This window comes from Arabidopsis lyrata (assembly GCF_000004255.2).
Source record: "Arabidopsis lyrata subsp. lyrata unplaced genomic scaffold ARALYscaffold_3, whole genome shotgun sequence".
Classification (NCBI taxonomy): Eukaryota; Viridiplantae; Streptophyta; class Magnoliopsida; order Brassicales; family Brassicaceae; genus Arabidopsis; species Arabidopsis lyrata.
The window spans coordinates 10,300,275-10,323,225 of NW_003302553.1; the positions used below are offsets into that span (position 1 = coordinate 10,300,275).

A 22,951-nucleotide genomic window follows, 5' to 3' on the forward strand; every position below is an offset into this window, starting at 1 on the left:
TAGTCAGGTGGGAAATTTTAGGTTAACTAGTAATTTGAGTGAAACTCTTTGAAAACTATATTTTAGTGTAGAATAGTTATATACTTTGTTCTCTTATTTAATTATACTTGGCTAACTTGAAGTCTTGAAGATCAGCATCACGTCAAATTTTTTGAAAGTTACAATGTTATACTCACTCCCTTTTTTTTTATAATTTGTTTTAAATTAAATGATTTCAACTTTTAATGCAAATCTAACTAATTTTTATATTAATTTTGACGATTTATATTCGGAAGGTCGGGTTACTATTAGTTGAATCGTATTAACCTAAATAATGAATGATGTGAAAATTTTGTTGAATCAATTTATTTGATGTTTCCAATTTTTAATTTAACATTTCTTACTATTATATTATTTTTGACTTTTAAAATTTTATAATTTGTTTTCAATTGTTGAATTGTTTTTAAGTAGATAACTAATAGTAATATTTTAAGATTTCAAAAAAAAATAAAATAATAATCTATGTGTCAATATCGTAAACACCAAATCAAATGAAATAAAAAGAGTATGTAACAAGAAAAATATATTATGCAGATGGTTGTGAATTATGTAATTTGTAACGATAAATGGAAATTACATAAAATGGAGTATGTGTATATGTAAAATAAATGGGTGTGGGTTTCAACTTCAACAGCTGTAAGAGTACATGACGAGGAGACAAAGAGCATTAAAATTGGTAGACCAAGCACTTGTGTTACGGGAAAACGTGACGATCTCTTTTTTTCTCTCATCATTTTCGGTTTTTAGCACAATATTCATCTTATTCATTTACAAAAATATTCCTTAATATTTTTTCAAATTTCTCCAGCCAAATCAGATCATTGCCGACCGTTTCACGCCGTAGATCCACCATGGTACGACTGTCTGTATGGTTGTTTACTTGATCACTTAAGAGTATTCATAGTTTTGAAAAAACATACAAGGTGGTTATTTAGTGATTAAAATAATATTTATAAAAATAATAATAATAATAATAATATTTATCTTGTGATAAAATTGAAAAATATGTGTTACTTGTCCATTAATTATGAAATAGAGATAATTTAGCCATTTTATTGATTTTTTACTAAATGTGTAATTTGTTAAAACGTCATATGTTTGGAAGCAAATCGTACTATTTGAATCTATTACACATATGTTGCCTACAAAAATGTACCTCGTGGGGTTAATCTCTTTCTTGTAATTTTATTTTGATTTATTGCATTATAATTTATAAATATAGTTCGACAGAAAGAATGTAAAATTCTTAAGTTTCAAAATTATAATTTATAAATTGCATTATGTATGTTATATGTGAAATTGTTTGAAGGTGTGTAAAGTTCATGTAATAAGAATTATTTTTTTTCATATCACTGTTAATAGTTTGCGACTTTGTGTAGATAAAGACTTTTCAAATTGAATTAAAAAGCTGACTCAGCTACACACCTTGTTGTGTAGACTTTGTATAGTGATACCGACATCTAAGTGCATGCTTAAACTTGTTGACTAAGCTGAATTGCCCTTGTCCATAATCATCATAATAGTCATTGTGGAAAAAGATATAATCTAATGGCGTAAGAGTTATTAAAAAATGTCAGAACCTATCTGGACCAAAATCAGACACACAAAAAAGACATTTTGATATGATTCAGTAATATTTCTTCATATGAAATAAGTAGAGCCTATTGATAATGATGGTCTTAAGTAAACCTGAAACAATTTTAATTTTTAACCCATACAAAAGAGGAAATTTTATCTTTAACTCGGGTAGGATTTCGAAGTGTTAAATAATCGCATCGAATCCAAAACTAATAGAATTTGAACCTTATGGTTTCTTTTCTAGACAAATTTTATGACTAAAAATTCCAACTGTACAGGGATCTGGTGATTCCCAAGACCTAAATTCAATACTATTGAACTTTTCCTTCATTGCAACATGTTGACTTGACTAGAATGTATATATTCGAAAATATTAAATGGAGGAAATGATGCATATATATGATACAAATATACAATCATTTAAATGAGCAAGTTCTATTCTGATTGATATGGTCTTATTAGAACTTAGTGATTTACTAATGTTTATACACAAAAATTTAAATAATCAGTCGTATTCTAATTTACATGGTCTTGACTCTTGATAGAATTTAGTAATGCTACTTTTATATAAAGTGCCGAAATATGGTACCATTAGCCACTAGTTATTATTACACAAGCTCACGTATTAGTGTTTGGATGCGTTTTGATTTTTGTAAAGTCAAAGTACTAAATGCTACTAACATCATTAAAAGTTGTGGTGACCCAATTAATGTTATTGCTTTTAGGTTTGTCTTTTATATTTGACCTCTTTGTTCAGCAAAGTATTATTGTAGCTGTTGAATGACATCTTTTAAGGGGTTGAAAACAAGTTAATGCCGTATATATGAAGGTACACTATAAATCGTACTAGTGTGTTTTTGACTACACATTTACATAATGTGATGTGAAATAATAGTTAGATTTCGGATAGTTATCTGAATTAGGATTGAAATATGAGGTCCACCCCAATCCCAATCTGATCAAAGAGACTGAAAAATGGGCAAACATTTTGCCATTTAAACCTATATTAGTTAGACCGGTTCATCATATATATAGTTGTTTTACTATCAATTTTGATGGTCATGGACCTATTCACTGGTTATTTCCTATTTATTCAAATTTGTCAAAACTTTTGGTTATGATTAGTTTGAAGTCAAAACATGTACTTTTCTTTATTACAATGAAGACTATAAAAGGAGCAACATATATATATATAGTTTATGTTATACCGATTAGTTCTTAATTTAGTAATATCAGTATGAATATAAAAATCATTACATAATGTTTATAAATAGAAATGGAAAATATGATAAACAAAGGAGAATTCTCTAAAAGTCGTCCAAAAATTGGCCTTAATCTCTTTTAGTGACTGAAATTTAATGTTTGTTATAAAAAAAAAACACAAGAGGAAGAAAAAACAACTCACACAGCTTGGTACGCGGTTTCATTCTTTTGTCAACCGTCCAAGATCTTAATGAGTGGTCGAGACTCAGAGATGGCATTACAAATTCATGAGATCTAATATTGTACGGACATTATTGCTTTTGAAATTGAAATAAGAAATAATACTATAAAGATAGATAAATCAAACGTTGTTTAGTTCTTGAAAAAGTTAAAGAAACTGACTTTGTCAGTCGAATACGAGCTGACCCATCAAATACATTTTTCTGCTTTCATTGTCTTTAATTTTCTTAGATGTATCAAAAGGTTTTCGAACCATTTGGAACTGATCATAGTTATCAAAATTAAACAATGGTAGAAGCCAAAGTGAGAGATACCATAATCTTAAAGCTAGCACGAGCGGAGGGTCGTGTTGACTAAGTCTAGACGACAGTCGTGTTTACAAGCAAGGGTTCATATTCCAGGTAAAGGGAGCGGTTCGGGCCTCTTTGCCTACTGTGTTGCTCAACCTACTATTAGGAACTGTGAACCCCGGCGAGTACTATTGACTGCCGTGTTCGACCGTCGTATTGACGGACCACTTATGCTAACCTTAAGAGAACAATACAGAATCGCGACTGTGTTTAGAATAGAAAGAAACAAGGTTTATGAAGAAAGTAGGAAGTCTGGAAAACTTAGAGAGAAGTTAGAGAAACATTTTAGAGAGAGAAAGCTATTATGAAATTTTATGATATTTCAAGTTATGGAATCTTACAAGGGGTACACACTTATTTATAGGAGGTTTTTAAGGCGCTGACATAAGCGCTTACCTCAGCGATACATCATCGCTTACATCATTGCTTACATAATCATTACATCAGCGATTACATCATCGCTTACATCATTATTTATTTTACATGATTTTTAACATATTATTATATTTATATTTAACATACCGCTTAATGATCCATTTCGAACTCCAGCATATATTCTTCGCAGCATCCATAATGATCACCTGGACATTCATACGAGTTTTCGATCATTTGTGCATCTCCTCCTGGTTGAACATTTATGTAGAACTTGAACTTCTTTTCGATTTCTTCAACATTTACTTCATCATCTGGGGATTGAGCGTCTTTGAAGTAATCGGCACAGTAATCTTGAGAAGTCACCTGGGGGTTTGTTTCTTCTTGTTTATCTTCTTTTGGACTGCTTGGTCTTCCTTTGTTGAACTTCATCATGTGATATTGTAAATCTTCATCAAGTTGCATCTGATAATCGACCGGATAATAAACCCAGTTGGGTATGAAAGGAATGGGGAATGTTTGTCTTGCATTGTTGAGGTGAAACGCATGAGTTTGAAAGTTTTCGTATGCTTCGTTATCCTGAAGGTTGAAATCTGGACGAACTCCTCTTGAAAAATCACCATGATGAATAAGAGTTGGAAGAGCGAGGATTTTGCTTGTTTTGCGATTGACCTTAACGGGACGATGAAAGAAGTAGATTGAATGCGGATTGAAGAACGGGTTGAGTCCACCTTTCTTCAGCTTCTTGAATGTTAGATTTGTCGCATTTGCGGATCTTCGTAGTTTTCCACTCCAGACAGTCAATGGTGAAAACCACCTTAGGAACGTTGAGAAGTTGTCTCTTTTGTCTTGAACAGTGTTGACGTAATGGTACAGCCATTGGATGTCGAAAGCAATTCCTACCGTGTAGACAGCACAGAGATACCAGAGGAAACAGAGAACTTCTTCTGGCATATTTGAATTTTCGATCCTGTAAAGATGAGCAAACGGATAGTCAGGATGAATTCCCATTGGAGCAATGTGATGACAGTTTACTCCATAGTTCGTCAGGATGGTAGATTGATATGAAAAGATCTTTGTGCGTAGTAGCTCATGAAGCTTGTTTCTGCTGATGAGTTGATGAACATCTTCGGGTACGTCTGCTTCAAAGTCATAGTAGCTCTTCTTGGTTTCGGAGGAACTGGCCATCATGTGTATCTCGTAGGGCGTTTCTTGTTTCACTGGTTTTCGACTTAGCATGTCTGCTAACGTGTTCTTGGTGCCCTTTAAATAGACTGACTCGAAGTCGTACTTTGAGAACCACTCACTCCATCTTAGTAGCTGCTGATGCGGGACCATCTTCTGCTTGAACTGTAACATCTTGGGAAACGAAGATATATCCATTTCAATGCGAAACTTGTGTCCTATCAGATGAAATTCAAACCTCTCGATAGCTTTTTTGACTACTAAAATCTCCTTGAACGTTGAGTGATAATGTTGCTCTGAATCTTTGAAACGACCACTCTTGTATCCACAGATTTGTCTTTTCCCATCCATCTCTTCAAACAGTATTGCTCCCCAATACTTATCACTAGCGTCTGTCTGTAGAATACGCATGCCTGAGGAGGGAATCTTTAAAGGAGGTAGCTTTTGCACTTCTGCTTTTAGACTTTTGATAGCTTCAGTTTGTCGTGATGCCCATAAAGGAGGGTTTTTCGACAACATCTTCTGTAGAGGTCTTGTCATTCTAGAAAGGTGTGGAATGAAGTCTCCCACATAATTGATTACTCCAAGAAATTGTTGAATTTGTCGCCTTGTAAGATTTTCATCAGGAAAATCTAGGAGTTCTGTAGCTAAATGGGCCTGTGGTGTGAAACTTCCTTCTTTGATATGCATGCCAAGAAAATCAATGTTGGGCTGGGCTATTATCATCTTTCTGGCTGATAGCATGATTCTGTTTTTCTTGACGATGTCTTGAAACTGTTGTAGCGCCTTAATGTGCTCTTCTTCATTCTTCGAGAAGATGAGTATGTCATCAATATATATAAGAGCTGTGTGTAACAACGGCTCGAATATACGTAACATTGCTTGCTGAAATAGCGATGGCGCCGTCTTGAGACCAAACGGTAAGACATTCCATTGAAGGTGTCTGTTTGGAAGGCAAAACGCAGTTTTGTATCTTTCTTCAGGATGAACACCGAGTTGCCAAAATCCTGACTTCAGATCAAACTTCGAAAATATTTTTGCACCTTGGAGATGTTGGAGAAGTGCTCTTTTATTTGGCAGTGGAAACTTGACGTCTTGCAGATACTGGTTCAACGGCTTGTAATCGATAACTAATCTGAGTTTTCCTCTTGCTTGTTCTGCACGATTATTAACGTAGAACGCTTTGCATGCCCATGGAGAGTTTGTTCTTGAGATGATACCTTGATTCATCAATTGATTGCATTCCTCATTTGCCTTCTGCAACAATGTTGGAGGCATTCCTGCATGGCTTGCTTTTGTTGGTGTTGTGTGTACATCTTCTTTGAATGGTAGGGATACGAAGAAGCTTGAGTTTAACCATAACGGATGATTACACTTTTGAAGGAACTCCGTGTGTGAATCTGCACATGATGCCATCTTTAGTTCTTCTTCAATTTTGTTGAATTCTGCAGATACTGAGTCTTCGATTGAGAATAGGCGATGCATTGTGGTAAAAGCTTTGTAGAGGTTTTTCCATCTCACGCCTCTTGGTTCTAGAGAAATACCGAACTTCTTCTTCAGTATCGAGTAAGTATCCCACCCAAGGATTAAGTCTTTACCAGGTGCAGATGAACCTAGTACTTCCTTAGTAACTTGACATCCTGGGAAAAGCTCTATCGTGATTGGTTTTGATTTTAGCTTAACCGTCAGGGATCCAGCGTTTGCTACTCTGAAATCTTGTTGATGAGGCATCCACATGGCTCGTGAGAGAATCTTTGGATTTATGATTGTTGTATGAGCTCCTGTGTCGAAGAATGCGATTGCGTGTACTGGCTTTTCTCTTCTGGAAGGATCAAAGATGGTTACTGGTAGATGCGGTGTCTGAAGTTCATTTTCTTGAGGCATCTGGGTAATCTTGAAACAACAATCGTCGTCCTTTTCATCTTCAGATGAGGATTCCGAAGATTCGTCATAATCCGAATAACTGCATATAGCATCATTCTCGTCACTATCATAAGATAGTATTGACTCAAGATCATGGTTATCAATATCAAGATCTGGAGCTATCTTGGATATCGAATGAATGAGATATTGCTTCTTCTTTTTAGACTTGTTTGGACAGTCTTTTGCAAAATGCCCCGTCTTTCTGCATAGAAAACATCTTGAAGTTTTCTCGAAGCTTTTCTTCTTTCTAAAGAATCGCTTGCTTTTAATCTTGTTGAAATATTTCGACTTCAAGAATGATTTCTTGGATCTTCTTCGGTCTTTTTGTCGATTTTCACATGAACATTTTTTCTTTTTCGAACATTTGATGTTTAGATCCGGGCGAGCACATATCTTTAAAAGATGCTTTGACTTGTCCATGAATTCTGACCAAAATTCTTTTTGCTTGCAAAGCTTGTCAAGAGTTCTGAACACCTGCTGCTGTATTTGTCCAATCGAGATTTCTTCGATTGTCTGCCCTTGATCTCTGATATACAGCTTTGTTTGTTGACTTAGGTAGTCGTCGATGGATGAAAGATAAACTTGCTTCAGGCTTGGATTGTTTAGACCATTGAGAGCATAATACCTTCGAGTTTGTCGCTCGAAATGCTTTGCTAAATCTCTTTTTTTCAATGAACAACACTTCGCTGTGTAAAACTCTTCTTGAAGTTGTTCTTTTAAATGATTTGGGGTGCCAACGAATTCTCTATGTATTTCTCCAAGAAGTAGAGGTATCGTTGTCTGATACACCTGCTGCTGCCGATATTCTCCAAGCGAATTCCACCATTCTTTTAATGCGCCTGACAGTCTTGATGTGAATTGTTGTATCACCACTTCTGTTGGGGAAGTGATTGCTTCGGAGGTCATCCACGCATGAAACTCGTCGAGACGACTATTCCATTTTTCAAAAGGAATATCATCGAATGTGAACACCATTATCTTTGATGCAAATTGTTTCTTTGGTACGCCTTGAGCTTCATAGCTCATCTCTTCGTCACTTGAAATTTCTTCATAGATCGGCTCTTCTTTTGGAATATGTGACTCGTCTCCGATTGCAAACTGATTTGGAAGAGATTTATCTGTTTCTGATTCATCGACGGAAGAGGTTGAATCTGAAAGAGCTGAGATGTGAGTCATTGTAACAATTGGTACTGACTGCTGCTCTTTTGATTGAACTTGCAATTCTTGTTTTTCATCATCAGATGTTTTCACAAGATTGTCTAGTAAACTAGACATCGAAAACTCGATCATCGCAATTTCTTCTTCTTTTGCAACATCCTCTTTCTTTTCATCTTGAGCAGACTCATGGCTTGATGAAGATGTGAAGCTTGGCTTCTTGGATGGATTGATGGGAAACTCAGAATCCTTTTGACGCCTTGGTTTAGTTCTTGCCGCCTTTGTTTTGAAATTGCTGGTTGAGGTTGTACCAAACCGAGATGTAAAGGCTTCATCCGAGGATAAGAATCCAGGTACAGGCTATTTTGGTTTTGGATCTTGATATCCAGACAGAAATCCTGGAGAATATGATTCTTGATATGTGGGTAATCCAGATGACATATAGTCAAAAGGATTATACATATTTACTCGCCTCTGATTCTGGACTAGACTTTCTAGGCTTCTTTGAAGATCTTTGAGTTGATATTTAAGATTGGTTTGTTCAGCTTCTTTACTTCTGAACTGAGATGTATTAACCTTCATTTATTTCGCCATAGCCATCATTTCTTGGTGCAAGTTGCTGAGTTTCTGTTGAATCTCTGATATGGCTCCTTGCAGACTGTTGAATCTCCTATTGTTGTTCTCTGACATTTGATCAACCTTGTGGCTAATGGATGTCAGTAATTGATTCTGAACAAAGGCATTTTCTTTTTGCCAGTTGAGAACCTTTTCTGCTTGGCTTAATTCGTCTGGTCCAGCGGAGTTGATATTGTTCGGAATAATTTTTGGTGTATGCACAATATTGTCCTTGACAAAGTCTTTTGGTGGAGGAAAATCCATTCTTATCATCATGAGTTGCTGGTTTGCATCATCCTTCTTTGTTGAATACTCGACTATAAAGTCGTAGTTATCTTCACCAAGTGGACCTACTGTAGGATCTCCTTCAAGGTAGCGTTTATAAAGTGGATCCTTCTTTTTTCTTCGTCTTCTTCGCTTTTCATCATCCGATTCATAAGAGTCTTCCAAACATGCGGTGCATGAGCAGACATCGAAGTAGCAATGTCCGTTCTCATCTTTGAATGGATATACGACAGTTCCATTCTGTCCAAAAGCGATTGGTTGAAGATCTTTCTTTTTGACGGGATCATAGAACTCTTGCTCCTCAATTTGGATAGTGAATTGAGTAAAGAGTTTCTTTTAAAAAGATGAACTTGGCTTTTCAAACTTTATCTCCGTGGTTCCATCGCTTCTAGAGTGAAAGCTTACGTCAGATGACTGAATCGGTGCTTGAGATGCTTGATGTATCTTCTCATAGCTTGTTACCCATGACTCTGGTAGTTTTCGTAGCAGTTCCTCTCGTGATATTTGTCTCGGGATTTGAATAGAGTTGGGTGCTTGTGATGCCGATGTGACTTCAAGGTATAAAGCCTCGTCTGATGCTGGTAGTGCAAGATCGAGAGCATGATCTTGGATTCTGTATACAATCTGATGATGTAGAGTTGCTGCCACACTTTCTTCTTGCATATGTGCTCCGATTAATTGTAATTGAACCTTAAGCGCCTTCAGGAGATTTGGATCTTGCAGTGAGACATTGAAATTTGGAAACAGTGTTATAAATACTGTTCCTGCGTTCAGCGTTGTTTGTACTGTTCCGATGCAAGCTTGTTGATAGGATTTGAGCCTTGAGTCAAGCAAAGCAATCCGTGCTATAACCGGTAAACCTTTTCGTGCGTGTAAGGTTAAACCGATTCGTACTACACCGAAGTGTAGATGAGTGTAGCCCTGCTGCTGCCATAGCCTTGGAAGATGCTCCGGAATATTTAGCGAGATGAATTGTTCTTCTTCGGTAGCTGGAACTTGACATGATGAAAACTTGCTGGATTGTACATACTCCAATACTCGTCGGCTAGAAGATGGCTTGATCAGATCACGAACACCTTTTACCGAAAAAGCACTAGGCTTTTTAGCAAAGTATTCATAAGGATTAACCAACGGGAGAGTTGTTTCCGGTAATTGATCTCCGGGAACGTATTCAATCTCATACAAGGAATTTATCTTAGAAAGGGAATTATTTCTTTGGATTTTTGGTAAAGTAGATATAGCAAATTGAGAATCTATTGAAGGATTTAGCTGAGGGTGTTTAGGAGGCTTAGAAAGAGACATGATTGAGAGTTTGTTTTCCAGAACATTCAAAACGATCAGTCATAAACAATGATTCTCTCTACCTTCACACAAGCCTTGGCTCTGATACCATAATCTTTAAACCAAGCCTTTTGTGGCACATGTGTTATCCGTTTCTTATTTCCAATACTTGTGAACCCATTTCGATCCGTTGTGACCTCAAAGTTCCATGATTCTGATTTATTGTGACATCACACTCGCAAAAGAAACCGTTAGATTTGGAAGAAAAAAAAGTTTGACGATCACTAGAATATTGAAAAAGATTGCTATGAAATAACAAAATGTGAATAATGTTTGTGTTGTTTAGAAGGAAAAAAAGTCAAATAGATTTACGTCGCTGTTAAAAAACTGAACTACATCGAGCTCACGATTTTTTTAAAAAATCCAGATAGGTTTGAAAATGCACAATAGAGAAATGTTTTGTGCCCAACCAAAGAATTTTCATGCATCCCAAGAAAAATGTCAATCACTAAAAAATTAACACAATATGATAATAAATTCTAAAAAGCTATGTAAAATATGGTTATTTTAAATATTTTCTTTAAATTGTAATTAAAAACCCATCTCTATTCTTAATTGCAATATGAAAATTCTGTACAATTCAAAGTAAGTGTAGAAAGAAGTATCCCCACTGCACACGTGGAGTACGACTAAAAAAATTTGTTGCAAAAATAATTTCTCGGATGGATGAAAAAAATAGTGTTTCGATTTCGAAAAAGATGAAAAAAATCTATCCATCTCCTTCGATCAATGTCCATTCTTGATGACCATCATGTTGTTCTCAGAGAACAATTCATAAATTTTCCAATCGGCACAACTTTGTTGAGAACAAAGCTTTGTTCCTCGTCATCCAATATGATTGGAATGAGAAGGCTATAAATGCTGATTTGAGTAAAGTTGTTCTAGTCCTGAATGGGGAGGTCACACTTTGTTCACCAAGTAAATCCAATCTGTTGTGACCTCAAAGTTATTTGGTTCCGATTTATTGTGATCACACGCTCGCAACAAAAGCTCTTAGATTTGAAAAAAGGGTTGGTGATCACTATATCAACAATCGTGAAACCTTCATTAAATGTAAAATATGATACAGAGAAAGCTTAAATACTAAGAGAGATAACCTACTATAAACATGATAGATAACCAAAGATAATCGCACTATATTCAACACTAAACCGGAGAGATATAATCTCTAATACGCCCCCACAAGATGGAAGTATGACATCTTGGATTTGAAGATTTATGTGCTCAAAAAGACTTTTATGAGAAAGCAACAGTGTCATTTTCTTCCATGTAGAAAGACTAGACACCTTCATAAACTGGATTATAGAGAAATGAATCACATGTCGTCCTCTTCTTCAATAGCCATGAGAACTTGAGAGATCTTATTTGCCGTGAGTGGCTTGAATCCAAGATGAGCTTGATAAAACTGTTAAGTATCACAAGTGAAGAATACTGCTCAAAGAACCTTGAAGTCTCCATGAGTTTGTAGCCAAGTAACATCACAAACCAGCCATAGGAGTAGCAAGCTGTAGACAAGTAAAGGGCATCGTCACTTTTAACCCAAACATTCTCTTACCAAAACCATGTCCACAAAATAATTCTGCTACTAAAATCTTGAGGATGATGATTTTATAGAGGCCATAGCAATGATCCAAAGAGGAACCAATAGTTCTTAATTTCATAGTACCACCAGAATGTGATCCGAAATTGTATCTCTCCGGTTTAGTGTTGAATATAATGCGATTATCTTTGGTTATCTATCATGTTTAAGCTTTCTCTGTTATCTCTATTAGTATTTAAGCTTTCTCTGTATCATATTTTACATTTAATGAAGGTTTGACGATTGCTGATATGGTATCAGAGCAAAGAAACACCTGATTTCTTTTTGCTCACATCATCTTTCGCTTCGTTTGTTTCCGTGATTTTGATTGATCGTTATCGATCTATCAGTTTTTCCTATTCTCCAGCTTGATTCGAGCTTCAATTTCATCGATCAAGCTTGGATTTCATCAAATCTTCCCTATCGAGCCCTGATCTCTTTGAATCGAGCTCCAATTTCTTTGAATCGAGCATTGATTTCTTCATTTCTTGTCTCGATTTCTCAGCCAGCCTCGAGTTTGTTTACTTCGTTTTCAGAGATCAGATTTCCTCGATCGTTTGTTTTTGCTTCTTTGAAGCTTCGTTATTCTGATTCATTATTGATTCAGATTTCTGTGTTTTTCCACTTCGCGATCCATATCTGTAGTTGATTTGAGCTTCTTCTTCTTGTTTCCTGTGCGATTTCTGCTTTTCTTCGACATTCCTATTCGAAATTGAGCTGCAATCGATTCTCAGCGGTGAAACGGAAGAATAATTCCGAGTATCAAACAATCTACACCGGATTTGCCAGGAAATCACTTCACCGGAGTCTTGTGAGAAGCGTGTTGGCTTTAATTCTCCTCGCATTGCTTCAGGTGTTCAAAGATCGTGCTTAATTTTGCCGATCTTGGTCAATTTGTTCGGTTATTTTGCTGAATTTTGCTTGGATCGAGTTTTCCAAGTTTCAACTCACGGTTGTTTCGCCGATCTGCTAGGAGATCTTCCATTCGTGAAGATATTTCTCCGTTTTGTATCAGCTCTTCCGTTGAGTTTGGTTTCTGCAATTCGAGTTGCTTCAAGTGTTGTTTCGGTTTATCAGGATGTGTTGATATCGATTGAGCTTGATCTGTGATTGCTATTGTGATGGATTTATATTCATCGTTTGCTGGTTTTGATGAGCTTATTGCTCCACCAGTAGAGATTATTGTCGATGACAATCTACTTGGTGAACATTCATGGTTGAAATTGATGATCGAGCCGGCGTTCCTATACGGATCTCTTTTACGGCCACCAGATCTACATTCTCCTATGGTATGTGTTTGGATTATACACTCAATCTCCCACCAACTAAGTTCTGGAACAGTCTATTGTTGTGTTCCTCATGAACCTTGTATAGATTCAGAAGATAGCTTTAGGCATCCCAATCTTTCTAGACAGAGGGAGATTTGGTTAGACAATCTTATGCAGAATCATCAGCTCGTTATCGCTCCACGATGCTTAGAATTAAATGGAGTTGGCGTGATCTCTGAGATTGTTCCTGCATTATGTTGCGTTGATGGGTTTATACATTTGGTATCCATGGGTTGTGAAGCTGTTCCCAAGATGTTGGTTTCTCAAGGATTGAGAATGATAGATACTGATGGTTATGGCTTCTATGCCACTGATGTTGCTATACAAATTCTGCAATTAATCGCAGAGGAGTTTCTTTTTTGTTCCAACTGTGTTTTGCTTGGTCAAACATTTGCAAGATGTTCCACAGTTCACAGCTATCCACTTGGTTATACACCAAAACAGGGGGAGTTTTTACCTTCATATCCAATCTGCAAACTTCTGAACTCTTCCACTAAGGATACAAAATCGAGGACGTTTACATTGCACAACTTAGTCTTTCTTGTGCTGATGCAACAGAGTTTTCATCCAGTCTCGTTACAAAGACAGAGTCAAGACTATGATTTTTTTCGACAGACCATTGTGATTCATTCCGGTTGGTTTGGATCCATACTTGAGTTCCTTTATGGCTTATTACCAAGACCACCTGACGTTCTTTACGTTTTCAGTCCAAAGCCTACAATTCTCATGGTTGTTCAAGTCCAAGATGCAAGTCCCTTCCATCTTGAGGGGGAGTATTAGAGATTGTAGAGTTTGGTTTACTTCGGTTAAGTCACATTGTATATAGTTCGGTTATCTCCATTGGTTTATTCTTAGTATTTAAAGCTTCTTCTTATCATTGTAAACGTAAGTTGAGTGTTATAGAGAAATAGAAAATCTGTTGGACAAATTCTCTTCTTCTTCATCACAAATCCTCTCAACTTCCATGGAGATTTTCGTTTACTGATACACTATAATGGTGAAAAAGATTACTTGTTGAACAAAGTGCGAAAAATGTTTGTATTGTTAAGAAGAACTTTTGTGTATTTTAACTAATTCCTTCGTTGAAAAAGGTTAATAGTATTTCGTGTGAACAAAAGATTTTTTTTTTTTTTTGACGTCTAGATTTATTATTTATTACAAATTATGAGAACTGTTACATAGACGATTCTACAACGGACAATTCCTTCCGACCCTTATTAGATCCACGACAGACGACCCTTCCTTCTCCATGCTCTTGACGGACACCTTCAATGATCCACGACCTGACGACACTTCTCTCTCTGCGTAGAATCCTGGCGAACGGCTATAATTGTACTTCGCTGGAGATCTCATGCACACTTGCCTCTTTTAATATGCAAATTTATTAATAAATCGCAATACCTGGGACTCGAACCCCAGACATCTTGGTGTAGAAGCATTAATTAACCATTAGTCAACCAATGGACCAAGGGGGCTTCCACGTGTGAACAAAAGATTAAGGCATTTTTTTAGCTTTTGGTAAAACCAAAGTAAAATAGTTTTAAAATTTTCTATAAAAAAAAATAAAATTAACAGAACAAACCGGTTAGAACCAAAATCTTGATTAGATGACTTAGAGAGTTTTTTTATATATAAAAAAAAAATCAATGATTTAAGTATTTAGTTTAAGAAAAAAAACCAGGAAAAACATAAGGTTTTGGTTCTCAAATATATTAGTATAACTAAAACAAATTGAGACTTAAAACTAGCAGATACAGTAAAACCTCTATAAATTAATAATGTTGGGACTGTGATATTTTATTAATTTATAGTGATATTAATTTATCTATAAATTAATACTTATTAATTTATATCGTAAATTAATATTTATTAATTTATAGAAAGTTTTATTTCAATTATGAATTTTTTTTTTAAAAAAATACGAGGTAAAGCAATGTGATCTAAATAAAATGAATGTTTTAAATTTTATAAATTTTATAGTTTTAGCCTTAAACACTTAATATTTTGAAGAAAAAATAATTTATTTTGACAATGAATAACAACGATTATAAAAGTCACATATATAAACGATTTACATATATAAAAATTCACAAATAGTGACATCCATTGTTGTATTTTAAAAACCTGTACGACTATTAAAATAAATATCATGTATATTCAAAATTTAAAAACTTAAAAAATATTTTAGCTATATTTATGAAAAACACTAAAACTATTATATATATATATATATATGTGCAAAATTACATAATTATTAATTTATGATATTATTGGGACTATATTTTTACATAGAAATTTTAAAAAACTTATTATCTTATTATCTTATCAAATTTGGTTCATTTTTACATTGACCCAACTCGGGACCGGCCAAATTTATTAATTTATCGTGTTTATTAATTTATCGAGTATTAATTTATAGAGGTTCTACTGTAATTTGATGATACTGTAAAACCTCTATAAATTAATACTCTATAAATTAATAACCTCTATAAATTAATAAACTCTTCTGGTACCAGTGTAAAATATGACATAAATCGATAAATTAATAAGATAATAATTTTTTTGAAAATCTCATATAAACATATGGTCCCATGGTCCCATCGATATCATAAATTAATAATTGTATAAATTTATCAATATATATATATATATATATATATATATGATATAAATTTATTTTGAATTACTATGATATATATTTAACGTATTCTATGTAAAAAATTTAATAAAATATGACTCTAATATTCGAAAAAAGTTTGTGTTGTTTTCTAAAACTTAATAATTGCTTCTTTACTTGTAATTAGTTTTTAAAAAATATTACTTATAAAGAAAAGAATTAGTTTTAGATAGAAATATTTTTAAAAAATTATAAAATTAGTAAAATCTCTCTATTAATTTATCGATAAATTAATACATCTCTAAATTAATAAAATTTGCTAGTCCCAACATTATTAATTTATAGAAGTTTTACTGTATTCATAATCAGAAAAGATGAAATTACACTTTATTGGGCCACTAACAGGCCCATTTCTTAAATGCATAATACCGAACCGGCCGCAAGCAGACAAAAACCAGAGACAGAAAACAACGAGACAAATAATTTTTTTTTGGTAGGCACAACGAGACAAATAATAGTAATATATTTTCGATTTTCATATAAAATCATTTTACAACATAAAAATACTAATTTTCTTATTTCCGTCGACTTTCTTCTTTTTCAAAATCGCAACTTTTTATTCTTTATCTCCCCTTTCGATCATCGGAAAAGCTCTCATTTTTTCAAGTCTCCCCAACTCATATACTTGAATTTTCTATTATCTCTCTCAGAAACTTACATCAATTCTCTCTGTTTGGTTGAATTCTCGAGATCTGTTTTGTTTCTGAATCCTTGTAATATTTGTTTCCAACCAGTAAAAATGGGGTTTTGTGAAGGTTTATGAGTCCTCTATATTCAAAATGGCGATCTTTTGGTCTTGAGTAAAATTGTGTTTCTTCTCTGTTTTTGTTAAAGTTTTGATTTTTATTTTGGGGTTTGAAATCGAGAAACTTTGATGGAAGCGGGTAGCTCCAATTCGTCGGGTCAGCTCTCCGGGCGGGTCGTTGATACAAGAGGCAAACATAGGATTCAAGCTGAACTCAAAAGGCTTGAACAAGAAGCTCGATTCTTAGAGGTATATTATTACTCTCCTCTTAAACCCTCTTCTTGTTTCGACTTGCTTGGCCTTTTGGCTGATTATTATATCATATAATCCAGATTGGATCAACCTTTTGTTTTTGTGCTTGGCTCTTTTTGGATGGAATTGTATAAATCTGAGTGGAGTACGGTAGAGAATTTCAAAGTTTGAAACTTTTTTAGTTTTGGGAATTGAGTAGCTGTTAAGGGAATCAATGACTGAATAGTTTTGTAATTTTGATTTTGTAACAGTTGGTATTGTGGGGTTGCTTTTAGTGTGTTAGTAGTACTTGTCTCTTGATCTAGTTCGTTTTTATATTGCTTCATTGGATCTTAGATTAAGGGAATCTATCTGATTAGTTTTTGTTGTTGTGATTCAATGAGTGGGATAAAGAAAACAGTTTTGGTTAGTTTGATTTTGTGGAAGTTGGTATTGTGGGTTGTTTTCCCTGAGTTAGTAGTGTCTTTGATGTAGTTCCTATTGTATAACAAACACTTGAGGTGTGTTACTTTCTCTCAGTTAGTAGTGTCTTTGATTTAGTTACTTTTGTGGTTTTGTATAATACTTCAGAAGCTTAACAATTGTATCTCAGATTACAAAGGCTTGATTGAGCAAAATAGTGTACCATTTGTTCATGTGTTGTGGTGACATGTGACTTTGTTTGTATAATACCTTCTGAAGTATATAGGGTTTATGAGTGAGCTCGTCCTTAGTGTTCATATGGAGTTCAAAAGATAGTGGAAGATGGACCTTAGAATTGAGCAATCTCACTTAAAAGAATTGTAGTGTTAAAACAGTCTCCTTTTAGATAGTTTTTGTGATGCTAAATAATATTCAAGACGTGAGAGAATAGATCAATGTACTTCTCTTGATAGAACAATACATCAGGGTTCAAGAATGGTGATGAGTGAAACGAAAATGTAGAATAATTAGTAAATATCTAATGCAAAATCATTTTCAGGTTATGTAATATCTTGTCCACATGGCTGTTTAAACATTTGTGAAATCAAATACTTGCTTAAAACTCACAAGGTATAACTTTCTTCCTTCAATTATAATCAGGAAGAGCTGGAGCAGCTTGAAAAGATGGACAATGCATCAGCGTCATGCAAAGAGTAAGAATTTGTTGTATAACTGATATACGGTTTGCGGATAATCATTCCACAATCTTGACTCATTTCTCGAATGGATGCAGGTTCTTAGACAGTGTTGAGAGCAAACCCGATCCTCTTCTTCCCGAGTAATTCTACTTGTGTTTTCTGATAGTTTCATTTCTATCTACTGTGAGATGATGACTTGTTCTAATTTGAAAGCTTTTGTGACTGACTACTTGCAGAACAACAGGTCCGGTGAATGACACATGGGATCAATGGTTCGAAGGCCCTAAAGAAGCTAAACGATGTGGCTGCTCCATTCTTTGATCTTCATTTCCCTCTCTTAATTTTTTTTTTGGTCTCTACTTCTTCTAGAAGAGTGAGTTTGTGTGTGTTTACGGCAGTGAAATTGATGTAATTGGCAAAAAATGATTCATTTGTGCAGATAAAATCTATTGATATTAACTGTGTCTTAATTTAAAAAGAATACAACAAGTTTGGGCTTAACTACAACAGGGCCCAATAGTAGCCTTTAGTTACAAACCCATTATTATTCTCGTTAACCCTAAAACACACACACGAGACACGACACAATTGTTGCTTCTTCTACTTTTTAACTTATCGATTCCAGATTTAGGTTTAATCAAGAGATCAATCTTCAACACTATCTCTATCTCTATCTCTCGCACAAAGCTACTACAACCTCTTGATACAGTGTAAATGGGTAAGAAGAAGTCAGAGGAGATAGTTGCTATGAGGAATGGGAAGAAGGAGAAAGTTTCCGTGGTAGCCATTCTTGCAAGCATGGATAAGATCAGGGCCGGCCCAAACTATTTGAGTGCCTAAAGCAAAAAATTTTTTGGCCCATTAACAAAAGCTGTTATAAAAAAAAAATACAAGTTTTAACATGTATGGGATTCGAAACCGTGACCTGTACAACAAAAGATTTCAATCTAACCACTAGACCAAAGTAACCTTTTAAAAATGGATACCTTTAAAACTACTTATAATTATTTGATGCCTAAAGCCCTTGCTTCATGGGCTTTACCCATGGGCCGGCCCTGGATAAGATTAAAGATGATAAAGCCAAGATCAATAAGGGCTCATCGTCCAGAGCTCTAAAAGTTTCGTCCTACACTGATGACGTAGATTATCCTCCTAGCTAATCATGATCAAGAAGACGAAGAAGACCTAGGCGTTTCTGATGAGAAACAGAGACAGATGCATGCAAATGAAAAGCAACTGGATTTCTCTGTGACTCCTAAGAAAAAAATGAAGGCAAAGAGTCACCTGGCTGCAGAGATGGAAAAGAGGGAGGCCCGTCCTCTTCTGCAGTTGATTGAGGTTAGCTTCTGCTACCCAAACAAGTCAAGATTCAGGCTCTCAAATGTGGATTTAGGTATAGATATGGGGACACGAGTAGCGATAGTTGGGCCTAACGGAGCTGGAAAGTCGACTCTTTTGAATCTTATTGCGGGAGATTTAGTTCCGACTGAGGGTGAAGTGAGAAGAAGCCAGAAGCTGAGGATCGGCAGGTACTCGCAGCACTTTGTTGATCAGTTATCAATGTGGGAGACACCGGTTGAGTATCTTCTTCGTCTGTATCCTGACCAAGAGGGATGTAGCAAACAAGAGGCGGTGCGTGCAAAACTGGGCAAGTTTGGGCTAACAGGTGAAAACCATTCAACTCCAACTGCGAAATTGTCTGGAGGACAAAAGGCTAGGGTTGTGTTAACCTCAATCTCAATGTCGAAGCCACACATTTTGCTTCTTGACGAGCCAACAAATCACCTCGACATGCAGACGATAGATGCCTTGGCGGATGCACTAGATGAGTTCAAAGGAGGAGTTGTGTTGGTGAGCCACGACTCGAGACTCATAAGCCGTGTCTGTGAGGATGAGGAGAAGAGTGAAATTTGGCTTGTGGAAAACGGGACAGTGACTTTCTTCCGAGGCACGTTTGAAGAGTACAAAGAAGAACTCATTGGAGAAATCAAAGCAGAGGTTGATGAGTTAACTTCTCTTGTTGGCTGCTAAATAAAAAAGCCTCTGTGGCTCTGTTCATGAAATATGTTTTCTTTCTTTCTTGCACTATATATTTTGCTCGAGTTTGCTTTGCTTAATGCCTCGAAATAACGCCCTCTAGTTTGTGTTGTTATTGTATTGTTTTAACATCATCATCGTTGTTGTTGTTGCAAACTGATGTGGCACGAGATGAAGAAGAACATGTTTCCTTTGAAAACATGACATGACTACACCTTACAGGATTCCTTCCAAGCCCGTGGTTATCGCAGACTGCAATGAGCTCTGAGAGAGACTACAATGGTGGCTTGTGTTGTTTTAATGTTTGGTCTGTTTTTGTTTTTAGTTCGTTTGGATTTTGAGTTTGGTGTTAGTTTTAAAATCTGAAATAAAACAAGATTCTTTTCTTTCATATATAAAATTCTGGACACAGTTTCAATGAGAGCAACCAAAATAGTTGAACCTTGTTGCATAAAAGTCAGAGGATACAATGTTAAAGAACAGCTGAAGCAGACAAAAGACACAAAGAAGAATAGTACGCTCTCCGATTTCCCTTAACTCGTGGCTTTACCGGTAACTTTTTGGGCAATCCAACCAAGCCCATCGTACAATCCTTCTCCAGTAACTGCACAACTTGCTTGAATATGCCAATCATGGTTCTTAATACTGTGAAGGTTAAGTGCATCCGTGATCTCAGCAGGAGTCATCGCATCTTTCAGATCCTGTTTGTTTGCAAACACAAGTATGACCGAGTTTTGAAGATCCTCGTGACCAAGTAACCTGGCGAACTCATCTTTCATGAAAGAGATTCTGGCTCTGTCTGTGCTATCGATAACCACAATCACAGCATGTGTTCCGCGATAGTATGTTGCCCATGAAGTTCTTAGCCTATCTTGCCCACCAAGATCCCAAACCTGAAGACAACCATATCATAAGTAACATCGCATCAAATCTTTAATTTGCAAAGCTCAAAGTTGAATGTATGCAAGCGTCAAACAGTTATTTTTTTACAGGAAGGGATTTAAAGCTTTATGTGTCAAACAAAAGTTCGATTTATAAGTATGGTAACGTTTATATGCATCATTTGGTACTGACATACAAGAAAACATGCAGATTGTCATAAAACAGAAATGGTTTCATCTCAGGCCATGACTTGACCACTGTATAAAAGAAGACGTTCCAAACACCAATCCTCTGGCATTAAAACTAAGCTAGTAAGAAGTAGCAAACAGTCCACCCGGTATAACATAAAAGCCAGATAAACAGCATCTACAGAAATTTGTTATACGAAACCATAAATCGCAAGTATCCACACATATCAAAACGTTCAACACTATGGGCTTCTAGACCAATCATGACAAACATCCATTTTGCAAGAAAACTGCGGGCATTCAACATACCTAAAGACAATAACACAACAAAAGATTGCAAATTTAAGAAGAATTCATAAAGATTCAACTCCCATCTCCATGTCCTAAGATCAAACCTCAAAAAGAACCTAAGAAACAAGGATTCGCAAATCAAGAAAGTGTCCGTACCTCGAAGCGGATATTCTTGTAAACAAGCTCTTCAACATTGCTCCCAACAGTAGGATGAGTAGTAACAACTTCACCCAAATGAAGTTTATAAAGCGTCGTCGTTTTACCAGCATTATCCAAACCAACAACAACAATCTTATACTCTTTTGCAGGAAACATCATGAACCAAAACCTCGACATGAATGCTCCCATCTCTCTCTCCGCTTTATATCAAACACAAGATCCTAATCAAGAAAAAAAATCATTACTTTACAATGAAATTGTTCTACAAACAGTGAAATCAAGAAACCCTATAGATAGAGCATCAAAATTGAATCTTCAAACAAACCCAACTCAGAATTTTACAAGTTAGTGAATTAGAATTCGAATCAGAGAAGCCCAGATCAGATTTTGGATACAACGATCCCAGATTCGATCAAGTTTTACACCAATCTAAAGGATATATAAATACAAATCGGGAAATTTGTGATCAGACCTTGATTCAGCTATAATCTGGCGATGGCGGAGGCAAGAATCGGAGATCAAAAAAGTTCGTGTTCTACTTTTGGTAAGCTTTTGAGGTTCCTTCCTTTAAGCAGATGGGTGGAGAGAAGAAGAAGAAAAGTATGCGGGAACAATGTCAAAACTGTAAATATGATGATCTAAATAAAAAAAAATAACATTTAATAAAACGAATTTGTTTTTAAACCCAAAAAAAAAACACTTCACTTATAAACTCAAATGGGCCAAGCACTGGCTTAGGGCCTTTCAATATATTTAAGTTAAAAAAATATTACATTTGCTCGGCCCAGAGTAACGTCTCTCGGCCTAATAAGACAGGTACAAGATCATTTATAAGGGATTGAGTTTGATGCGTGTCTAATTTCTTACAAACCAGATTGTTTAAAAAATTTTGGATGACAATTAAATTTTTAAAATCTGTTCCTTAATTATTTGGTAATATGTTACACAAAAATTGTTCCTTATTTGGTAACAAAAATGTTAACACACGACTTGTTACAGAAAAATAACAATTTTGTCGAAACGTGTCAAAAGTTGATCATTTTTTTCATGGGAAATTGTTAAAAATACCTCTTTTGGTGTGTCTCTTTTCAAAAATTTCCCTTTTAGATGTCAATTTTAAAAAATGCTCATTTTTAAATCTGAAATTTTTATAAAGTTTTATGAGAAATTGTTAAAAATGCCCATTTTTCAATACCTCTTTTAAAAAATGCCCCCTTTGAGAATCCATTTTTAAGTTTGCCCTCTTTTAATTTTTAATGATCATTTTACCCTTATTTGAAACAAAATTAGGTCCACAAAATACAAAATATTTTTTGGCAGGAAAAGTGATCCCGCAAATTTTTGGCGGGAAACGTGATCCCGCAATTTTCCCGCCAAAATTTTTTTTTTCGGGAAAAGTGATTCAACAATTTTTTTGGCAGGAAAAA

The 22,951-nt window shown here is 35.2% G+C and overlaps 3 protein-coding genes across 3 annotated transcripts; 2 read left to right on the plus strand and 1 right to left on the minus strand.

The window, feature by feature from the left end:
• The first annotated feature begins 16,383 nt into the window (after positions 1-16,383).
• LOC9321599 (guanine nucleotide-binding protein subunit gamma 2) lies at positions 16,384-18,471 on the plus strand. The gene is made up of 4 exons (XM_002883339.2): positions 16,384-16,864; positions 17,930-17,982; positions 18,063-18,107; positions 18,204-18,471. The coding sequence occupies exons 1-4, from the start codon at positions 16,745-16,747 to the stop codon at positions 18,286-18,288; spliced, it is 303 nt and encodes a 100-aa protein (XP_002883385.1). The 5' UTR covers positions 16,384-16,744; the 3' UTR covers positions 18,289-18,471.
• Positions 18,472-18,681: 210 nt separating this feature from the next.
• On the plus strand, positions 18,682-19,998 carry LOC9319453 (ABC transporter F family member 4). The gene is made up of 2 exons (XM_002883340.2): positions 18,682-18,747; positions 19,111-19,998. Exons 1-2 carry the CDS (start codon positions 18,682-18,684, stop codon positions 19,996-19,998), a joined length of 954 nt encoding a protein of 317 aa, XP_002883386.2.
• Positions 19,999-20,372: 374 nt separating this feature from the next.
• LOC9319454 (ADP-ribosylation factor-like protein 5) lies at positions 20,373-22,149 on the minus strand. The gene is made up of 3 exons (XM_002885487.2): positions 21,997-22,149; positions 21,522-21,745; positions 20,373-20,897 (listed from the first exon to the last, which is right to left on the minus strand). The coding sequence occupies exons 2-3, from the start codon at positions 21,711-21,713 to the stop codon at positions 20,538-20,540; spliced, it is 552 nt and encodes a 183-aa protein (XP_002885533.1). The 5' UTR covers positions 21,714-21,745; positions 21,997-22,149; the 3' UTR covers positions 20,373-20,537.
• Between the last annotated feature and the right edge of the window lie 802 nt (positions 22,150-22,951).